Source organism: Astatotilapia calliptera, chromosome 18, assembly GCF_900246225.1.
Source record: "Astatotilapia calliptera chromosome 18, fAstCal1.2, whole genome shotgun sequence".
NCBI classification, from domain to species: Eukaryota; Metazoa; Chordata; class Actinopteri; order Cichliformes; family Cichlidae; genus Astatotilapia; species Astatotilapia calliptera.
In genome coordinates, this window is record NC_039319.1 from 34,705,886 (window position 1) to 34,716,604 (window position 10,719).

Sequence of the window (10,719 nt, forward strand, 5' to 3'; positions counted from 1 at the left end):
CTATCTGGACAGCTGCAGTGCTACACCATAGTGCTTTAATCCTCTTCAATTTGCTTGATGTATGTGTTGTTCTGTCAAGTGTGCAGCTTTTCAAATGCAACATTCTCAGTACTAGAAAAATAGCCATGTTTGTCTTCACGAGAAGAGCCTGCAAAACAATGCAGGTTGTGTAGGAATCAGTGTGTCTACAGCTGGCACTTACAATCAGTGGAAATCCACAGGGAAGCTAACTCTTGATGAGAAGCTGAGTGAAATCACAGATTCTATGTCCTGGTTAAACCAATCTTTTAATGTTATAACTCACTTTAGCTTTAGGGGTGTCACGATAACTGCGTATTGATGGTAACCGATCTTGAAAGGAGTTTCAGTTTTTCAAAGTTTCAGTGTTATTTCATTAAATTGATGAAAACCAACTAAAATTAATTGTAATTAAAAACAAAAAGGGAAAAAGCAAACGCTGTGACTTTGTGTCCAAAGTGTCGATGTGTTGCACTGAAGAGATACGACGCTGTGGAAAAATCTAGAACCAACATCTTTTCTTTATATTTTGCAGTGTTTGGATGCAGTGATTTATTGAAACATGAGCAAAGCATTCATGGGAACGCATTATAGAAAGCAAAGAAAATCAAAAATCAGTATTTGATATGACCACCATTATTCTGCGACACAGCCTGAACGTTTTGTATAATTCCTTTTAGTGACCTTCAGGTCTCACTGAAGGTCGGCCCACAGGTCTTCTTCTTCTTTCAGCTATGCTTTTACTTTTACTGGCAGTGTATTTGGGATCATGCTAAAACAATTAAGCCGTTATCAATCAACCGCTTTCCAGATGGTAGTGTATGCCGAATCACAATCTGACCATGACTTGCTACATTCATAGTTCCATCAAAGATACCCAACACCACTGGCTCTAATGCAGCCCCAAACCATGACACTGTTTTACTGTTGGCTGTAGACACTCACTGTTGTTTTTCTCTGTTTTGTACTTATTGACGACAATTTGAACCAAAAATTTGAAATCTGGATTCATCAGTGTATAACACCTGTTGTAATCTTCAGTCCAGTTTGTGCATCCTTTTTTATGCGTCACCCTTCACCCTGTGGCTTCTTCACACCCTCCACTTGTCCCGTTTCCTCTGATTTTTTTAAGGACACACTGCACACCATGCTGTCAAGTTTGGGAATCACTATTTTATACTTGTTAAACTGTTATCTTTGTAACTTTTTATAGATTCAACTAAAGTTATATAGTTGTGACAGGCATGGCTAAACATTTCAGGCATGCAGAATATTTGAATGCTTCATAGGTCACGATTAATTGACTTAACAAGCAAAAAAAACATTTCCCCGAAAATGGTCAGGTACAAGGACTGGACTGAAAACAAGCCAATATTCAAAGAAGAACTTTGAAAGACTTTTAGAACAACGGGAGAACTACTGCTCAAGACGATTTAAAAAAATAACAAGAACGTCTGGCAAAATATAAAGAAGTGAGAAGTCGTTCAAGACTTTGTACAATCTTTTATGAACTGACGTTAAACTACACCGCGTCAGGCTGGCCTGCACTTTCTTGTAATGTCAATTTTTAGCACAAAATGGTGCAGCAAGTTAACATAAGCCGTATTTAACCAGGTGAGTTGCTCTGCATAGATTTTTGTGGAATTTTTAGCTTAGCGTGTAACATTTTAAGGCTACAATCTAACAATCTTGAAAGCAACATTTGCTTCCTGGTTTACATTGTAATTGTAAAATTCTTCCAAGAGGCTGTGTCGAGTGTCATCACTCATCACACAGTTATCAATACCAGCTATCAATATATTCATCGTCCTCTTTATAATAGCCTATTCTTCAGAAATGGAAATGATCCTGTCACATTATCTTCGTCCGCATCCGGTGGCAGCAATGATAATTGCTGTCAGTGTCCAATTATGTCCAATCACACTCATTATTGTTGTCAGCAGGGATGTAACTAGACCCTAAAACTTCCACGGTCTAGTTTGGGGTATGTATTCAAAACAAGCTGCACTCATTCATAAGATAATTCTATTAAGCTTCCATTTTTCTGGTTGTAATTATTGTTAGTACAACCCAAGGATAAGCTTGAGAAAATAGTAATGACAATGAGCAAATGATACAATCTGATCAGAAATGTATTCATATTAAAATATTTTGTTTGCTTAGTTTCTTATGTTGCACATGTTGACACACTAGCCTAAATGAGTGCACCAGAAGAATGCTATTTTCCTCCTTTCAAAGAAAGCAACAATCGCCCTGAGGTTATGAAGGGAAGGGATTTATGTGATAGCACTGAACTGTGTTTTTGGAGTTCATCTGTGCTCAGTGTCGAGGGTTATGTGTGACAAAACAATAGGAGCAAAAGTGAAAGGGACGTTTTACAGTATGGTAGGAAGATCTGCTATGTGGTATGACTTGGAGACAGTGGCACTAACAAAAAGACATGATAGAACAGGAGGTTGCACATTTGAAGATGTTAAGATATTTTATTGGTATTGACCAGGAGGGAAAGCATTAGAGATGAGTACATCAGAGGGAGATCTCAGGTCGAGTGATTTGACTGGAGGAGAAGAGAAAGAAAGGAGACAGCCAAAAGAAGAAGATTAAAAACAAGATCTCCATCACTGTTTTAGCATATCGAGTGGGGCGTGTCAGGGAAGCCTATTTTTTAATATAGACATTAACTAAAATAATACATGTGTTCTGTAGTGCTGAGTTGTTCTGTGTTTGTTTCATTGTGTTTACAGTGTAGTTACTGAATTTGTGTATTAGTTGAAGATAGTTTTGTAAAGCTGTGACACCACGAGTGCAGTGGAGGTGAACCTTGCTGATGTTCATCTCAGATGGCCAGCTGAAGGTCATAAATACTTAATGTACAGCAAAACAATACTTTTACACAATAACTGAAATAGTTTTATTTATCCCCATAAGACCACTTTCAGTCAGAGACATATTTATATTACATATTTATCACCTTTCTCAGTGACCTCAGTTTTGATCATTATTAAAAAGGTCACCAGAGCTTTCTAGCACTTCAAAACGTCTCAAAACTGACTGAGAAATTGCTCCATGCAGGTCTTATGAAGCTGTCACCCTGTATTTGCAGGATTATCCAAATTATCAGTAGGATGACTTCAACTTCCTCAGAATGCAGCAGTCCTTATATGTACACAGCATTTTGAACACAATACTCCAGTGTTGAAATCATTTCATTGGCTCCAGTTCAACATAGAATTAACTTTGGAATCCTTTGATTGGTTTGGCTTTCTCAGTTCCATCATCAGGTGCCGATCTTTTAGCTGTTCCCAGAATTAAATCTATGAGTTCTTTGGAACAAGCTGACCTGAGGCTGATTAAAGCCGTGTCTACATTCACAAACAAACTTAAAACCTTTTTATTTACACAGGCTCACACTTAATAACTGTGTGTGTGTGTGTGTGTGTGTGTGTGTGTGTGTGTGTGTGTGTGTGTGTGTGTGTGTGTGTGTGTGTGTGTGTGTCTGTCTATGCTGACTTGTATTTTATTTTTCTGTGAAACTTGTTTTGTAGTGTTTTGCAATCTAATATGTTAAGCACAGTGACTTTACTGTAATGAAATGTGCTAAATAAAATTGCAATTTTAATTAAATTTACAACATGGACCTATATATATATATATATATATATATATATATATATATATATATATATATATATATATATATATATATATATATATATATATATATTCTTTTTGTCTGTTTTCGTTCTAAATATTGAAATATGTAGGAGACTGGTTGGTATAATTAAGGGCATAAGTGGCAGATTTTAATTTTGGAAACAATTGACTTCATTAACTAATTTAACTAGTTCACTAACTTAAGAAAAAGAAATCTAAGGCAGGCATTTCCCCTTTTTTTATTTAGCTCTGTGAGCCTTGTGTAATTGCAGTACAGAGCGGAGTTACGGAAGCACTTTGAATCAGTGAGCGTGTTTATGAATGACCGCAGTCACCGCAAGGTTTGGCATTTTAATGATGTGACTTTTTATGAAAGATAATATTTCAGTCCAGCTGATTTACAGGATAAGCCGTGCACAGATTGGTAGATATTTGCTTGTTAGTTTAGTTCATCTGACAGATTAATAATCGGATGATTTCAGCGCCTGAGTTTGCCTGATCAGTGATGTGTATTTGAAACAGTAAAAACCTCGCTTCAGTTTCAGAGAACTTCGTGCAACACATAACAGAAGATTGTCATTAAAAGGGAGCGATGGCAAACTTTTTGTGGCATGTCATACATGGGTGTTAACTAGATAACAGTGGTACCTTTGATGTTGTAAAGAAGAGTTTGCACCCACCTGCTATGACCGCGGGATTGCTCTGCCCTCCCTCTGCCTTCACCCAAAGCTCCAGGCTGAACGTGGCCCTCGGAAGCTCCACTCCCGCCGGCAGCTTCACCTTCAGTTGTTCCCGACGCCCGTTGAAGTACAGGGCTGTCATCCAGGACGGGGGCACTTTTGGTACAGGGCTCCCCCAGGTGCCCGCGGGAAGCCAGTCTCCCTCTTGCACCTCGTCAGAGTAGTCCTCCGTGACGCTTTCGGGGGTTGCTGTGGAGGACTGGTCTTCATCTCCCTGCTGGAGCCTTTGGAGGACCTGGAGCCCCCTGGAATCCGTGGAGCTGAACGGGGCGACTTTCTCCCAGCTGGAGTTGCCCTCTTCTTCGTAGCGAAACGTCCCGTGGAGGCTGCGGGTGAACCTGGAGCGGGGGTCGCGAGGGGCGCGCGAGGGAGACACGGCGTCTTTGACAGACTGCCCACCGCTTGCGCCGACTTCATTCTGCTCCCTCTGGTTGTCAGTGGAGCTTCCGGGCGACCCGAAATATTCGCCCCCCTCTCTCCCCGCCACCATCTCGGCGTCTCCCCGGCCTCCCTTCTCCTCCTCCCCCGCAGGAGCGAACCCTCGCGCCCCGGCTTCCAACCCGCACCCTCCTGCACAGACCGCACGAGCGCTCTTAACAGTGTACAGCTCTCTCCGGCTCGTGTGCGTCCTCGTACGGGCCGCTGGAGGGCGTTGTTGGGTCGGGGAGTGAGAGCTGGGCTGCCGCCGGGACCTCCACACGCCGGAGACGGCGCAGGGTTCACCTGCCAGCCTGGACAGCTCACGGTCTGCATGCCGGGCCAAGGAACGTTTGTAGAGGCTCAGCGCATCGGAGCGAAGCAGCCACGTGTTAGCGATGAAGACGAGGAAGACAGCCAGTAGTCTGATCAACAGCATTTTCTCGGGTTCAGCGTTTGGCCGATGTATAAAAGGAGATTTCAGCCTTTTTATTTTTATTATTTTTAACAAAGGAATCTCACACAGGCTGAGATGAGAGAAATCTGCGCATTTTTTTTCACAAGCAACAGAAAAAATAGCTGTTTTTTCTGTCTTTTTTGTTTTGTTTTGTTTTTTTTAACTGTAATGAACCTACTTAAAAAACAAAAACAAAAAAGCAATCAGATGAAAACATACATCAGTGCATCCCAAAGAGTTCGAGAGGACATTTAAAGTTTCTCACTCAAACTTGAGGATTTTTAGAAGCTGTAGATTTGGAATAAAAGCAGGTGTTCAATATTGCTAAAGAATCACGGCAAAAATTCAGAGTTTTTGCGAAGTGAAGCTAAATCGCTGCTTGGCACACGCGTGCACTTTGCGCAGACACTTAGTGGGGACGCGTTGCCCCCTTTCCCGTGCGTGTCCGCAGTATATCTGCAGCCTCTGACTCTTTATTTCATCTTAGAGGGAAAAGAGCATACACCGAACTATCTGTGCAAGCCTTGCACAAAGCCCACCAGGTAAAGAAACACCGGTCTGATTTAGTATGTTAGAAATAATTATCAGCGCAAATGTTTGTTTTATGAAGAAGTAAAATTGGCAAATTTGTCTAAATCATAAAATCATCTGATATCTGGTTTCCTTCTTTGCTCAAGACCTGCTGTTTCTGTTTACCTGACCACTGCGGCATCAGTTTAGTGCGTCCTGTTCCAAAAAAAAAAGAAAAGAAACATCTGACCGCAAGGTGGATCGGAGTAAGCACTGCAAAAGAGCGGAAAAAATAAAGCGCAGCGCAAAGTGCCAGCCCTAAAATAGCAAAAGCCCCACTTGTTGAGCGTCCCTATAAATTCTGTAAGAGGACGAATGCGTTAGTCCATCAGAGTCAATCAGAGTTCTGCGTCTGCGCTCGAACTCCTCTTTTTTTCTTGTGCGTCTCTGTGCGCTCTTTGCTGCTGCTGCTGCTCTTCTCCACCGGTTTATGCAATTGTAGTAATATCCTCCTCCATTCACTCCTTCACCTCTCTCTCTCTCTCTCTCTCTCTCTCTCTCTCCCATTCTCCCGAGTCCAAAGGTTTTTATCAGGGAGCCCCTACCCGCCCTGACATCACCGGTAGGGGAAGTGTGGTGGTGGTGGTGATGGAGGAGGAGGGGGAGGCGTCCTACCCTCTCCCTCACACTTGAGTTTTACAAGGGAAATCCTCTCCTCTCTTCTTCTGCTGCTGCGCTGTGCATCACTCTGATCCAGAGTTGAGAGAGGAAAAAGGCTGTAAAGTTTATTTATGCATTTATTATTCTTGTCCTGACCTCATCCATCCACCTATCCATCCATCATCACTGTCGGTGGGAGGAGTATCCTGGCCCTTTTACTCTAGTAAAGGTGGCAATGCAAGACTGCTGCTAAACATGCAAATAGGCCGGAGAAATCCAAACCAAACGGCAAATATAGTTCGTGTGATGTCCTTCTAACCTAACAGGATGCTTATGAATCCACTGCATTTGTTTGACACTGGGTGTATTTGTGGAGGAACCAGCTTGTAAAAATTTGTTCTGCTACATGTGAGTAAAATTAGGCTCTCATCCTTCAAATGCCACCTCCATGGTGATTTACTTCCACTTGGGACTTGGAAGTCCCACGGAGAGCAATGAAAAAAATGACTTGGCTTGATTGCATGGGGTTAGTGTTATAGTCATTGGTAGGGGTTGGAAACGGGGGTCATCACCGATGACGGCTTTGAACTCAGAGAGTTAAAGGGAGCTTAAAGTGAGGTCTGACGTCCTTCTCTATCTTGAAACATTTGTGCATCTGGTAATGTGGAGAATGGTCCAGGAAAAAAGTGCACTTGTGCGTGGGCAAGTGCACAAGCGCAACTTGCAAGTTTTAATACGTTATATTATACTATCTTATGCTATAATATTACATAATGTATATTTGCATTATGATATTCATAAGTCACACAGTGGATTACTGTGTAAACTGGTGTCAGATTGAGTAGAAAACAATCGCAGCATAAGCTACAGTATAGGTTTTGTTGTCCATGTCTTCTTAATGGGACTCTCTAACCTGGCAAAGGATGAATGATGGTGGCTGGGATGGGGGAGGAGAAGTGTTTTCTCCCTATGACCCTCCCTCACTCTCTTTCTTTTCCCCTCTCTCTCTCACACACATGCATTACCCCTAAATGAAATAGGTAAAGTTTGAGTAACTTTCTCTCTTCCTTTTCCTTCTTCTCTCCCGCCGTCCCTCCCTCCCTCCCTCCTGCAGTCTCACTCACACACTCACACTCTGGCTCTCTTCACTGGTGCAGCACAGACAGGCACAACATCTGTCCTGCACGTGAAAAAGGTTGTTTTTTTTGGTCTTTTTTTTTACCATCCAAATATGCTACCTGCTTTGTGCTGAACTCTTGTGCTCGTGTGGGCCAAGGCTGAAAACAGGGGGTTAGGCAGAGAGGAAGAAATTAAACCAAGGTGGATGATGGCGAAATAATGCAATGCACACAGATTTGTCCGTCTGTAGGTGCCCAGTGAACAGATTCTATGAAAAGCTGTGTGCATCTGCATACATGCAGACATATACTTGCATAGTGAAGTGTTACAACAGCCAAAAAAAATACATTTTACTATCTTTTGATACTGTTTTTTATGCAAAAATGACAAAATATTACTGAAGGTCCAGCGGATTGTTTTTTTTTTTTTGTAATTTCCATTATCAGGAGCAGTCTGTCCTCTGGAGGAAGGGCGGGCTGTGGTTGAAGTCTCTCACAAAAGCAAATGAAAGGCCCCTTTAATGGTCAACTCATTTTCTTTCAACCTCAATATTCACCCTGTTTGTTTTTTCCCTGCCTTTAGAGCTTGTGCATGTAAGCGTGTTTCGGGCAGAAACTCAGTAATGCTACTACTTTTGCATTCGAAAGCAAAAAAACAGAAAACATGCATTTAAAGTGTTGCAGGTCTCCTTAAATTCTTTGTTGTTTCCGCGCCAGCTCTGAAGCTTATCGTACATTGATGAATATCTCAAGCCATGATGAATACCTTGCAAATGGGAAGATAGATTTTGGCATCTTGTGCAGGCCGTCTAAGTCAAAAGACAGGTGTCCTCACTGAAATGTTTCCAGAAGCTGCAAACAAAATCTATACTGATCCTTAAAAATCACTAAGAAGTGATATTTCCCCAGATGAGTTTAAAGTCTTGAAACTGCACATTGTGTTTTTTATGAATAAGTCATTATTTATCTTTTAAGTAGAAATTAAATCTTTAATAATAAATCCACAAAAAAAGGCCTCCTGTAGTCCACTTTTTTGTTGTTCCACACCTTCTATTTTACTATTTTACTTTTTTGTGAGGCTCAATTTGCCAACAGGGCCCTGGCTCAAGTTTGGAGATGGAAATGGAGGAGGAGGGGGAGGCCACCGGCAGTTATGGCAGGGGCCCCTGAAGGGGCAAAAAACGGTCCTAAAGAGTGGGAGGCAGGAATTCCACAAACGCAGCCTGCTAAACATTCAGCTTTCTCTGCTGCAGAAGTGCCCTTTGAAATCCAGCTGCAACTGCATTTGGAGGAAGAGGGGGACAAGAGAAATCAGAGGAGGAGGGGGGGAGGGGGTCTTTAAATTTCCAACAAAAACAGAGGATGGAGGAGAAGAGGCAGAAGAGAAAGAGAGGAAGAGAGCCATAGAAGGGAGTGGGGTGTCTGGTAGAGCGTCTGAAAGGGGGTGCTCCTCCGGGGCCTCACCCCCCACTGTAAGGGACCTCCACCGATTATCCTTCATCTCAGCTTGTCCGTCTTGACCCCACCGACCCCGAGGCCAGCTCCATGTCCCCTTCCCCTTGTGCTCTCTTTTCTACACATGCACACACACACAACCTGGATCCTCATGCAAAAAAAAAAAAGAAAAAGGAAGAGGGAGGGGGCCCAATGGGAGAAAATCCAGGCTGATGCGGAGGACAAATGAGAAGGGGGAAGAATGAAGAAAAGAGTGCTTTTCACCACCACTGGTGTGAAATAGAAGTGGGGCAGGGCGATGGGCCGAGGGGGAAGACACATGAAGCATGGTGTGTGGACAGTGCTGCAGGTGTTTCACTCCAAGGATTCAGGATTCAGCAGTGAGGGTGTTCAAGTCAATAGCTGCGACATTTGGGCAACATTTGCTTCATTGCTTGGAAGCTTCACACTTTCATTAATAATAATAGAAATGGATTGGATTTATATAGCACTTTTCAAGGTACCCAAAGCGCTTTACAATGCCACTATTCATTCACTCTCACACTGGTGGAGGCAGCTACAGCTGCCCTGGGGCAGACTGACAGAAGCGAGGCTGCCATATCGCGCCATCGGCCCCTCTGGCCAACACCAGTAGGTGGTAGGGTAAAGTGTCTTACCCAAGGACACAAGACCAGGACAGAGAGGGGATCGAACCGGCGACTTTCCGGTTACGGATACGCTTCCCAACCCCCTGAGCCACGGTCGCCTCGTTAATTGCCCTTTTTTTTCTTTCAAATTATTTTCTACTGATCTCTAAAGCCTTGTTGAAATATGAAAAAAGTTTCCTCTTTTTGGAGCTTTTGTGAAAACTGCATCACTACTGATATTAGCACAGTGACTTTCCATTGGCTTCTTCTAAACTCAGCATGATTCACCGCCTGCATGCAGCACAGAGGAAGCCCCTTTAACATGGTGGTCCCCTCTCAGAGAAACTCATTTGCTCTTCGACGTACTCAGTAACTTTCCTCTAGCTGAAAAAAACGTACTCTCCATCCTAACTGGGCTCCATAATGAAACATATAAACTTCTTTCCGCAAACAAAAACATGGGAAAATCCAATGTCGTGCGTGCCTACGTGGAGGACCCCTTATTTGCCCACATGGAGGTAAAAATGGAAAAATCAAGTAGCAGGCTGGACAAACTGTGAGCGTGAATATGTTAGTGCTCCTCGGGTTCTATTTGCAAAGCTGCAGGTGGATGCCTGAATGACACGATGCTGTTTGTGTTGGCTCGGCCCCTAGCTGCACTTTGTGGATGTGACCTACCTGCTTGATTTTTTATTTTTTTTTAATGTAAAAAGGCAATCTGGAAAGAATGACAAGCACGGGAGCCACCGTGCATTTGTATGGTGGACAGAAATCTCTGTAATATTTGGAGGTATTTCTTAAATAGAGACATCTGTGGTGCCGCAGATACACGTCTGATTCTTGAGATGTACTTACCTCTTAACTTAAAAGTGAATTCTGAGGCAGTATTCATGTGTTAAACAACTGAATCTGTGTTCTATCACAGTTACCGACTTTTATTCAGTAGGGGATGCTGATTACACAAAACTCTTCATTTGGTCCTCTTGTTATGGATTTTTATATGTGGCAACATTTTTAGATGTGTTCATCATTTCAACTGGATTTTTGCACTGAAAATGTCAGAG

The 10,719-nt window shown here is 42.7% G+C and overlaps 1 protein-coding gene across 1 annotated transcript in view; it reads right to left on the reverse strand.

Moving 5' to 3' along the window:
* pappa2 (pappalysin 2) overlaps positions 1–5,414 on the reverse strand; it is a 94,315-nt gene extending 88,901 nt beyond the window's left edge. Inside the window, exon 1 of the mRNA XM_026150132.1 lies at positions 4,353–5,414. Within this exon, the coding sequence (XP_026005917.1) occupies positions 4,353–5,268 (916 nt within the window). The 5' untranslated portion in view covers positions 5,269–5,414. The remainder of the gene's footprint in view (positions 1–4,352) is intronic.
* Between the last annotated feature and the right edge of the window lie 5,305 nt (positions 5,415–10,719).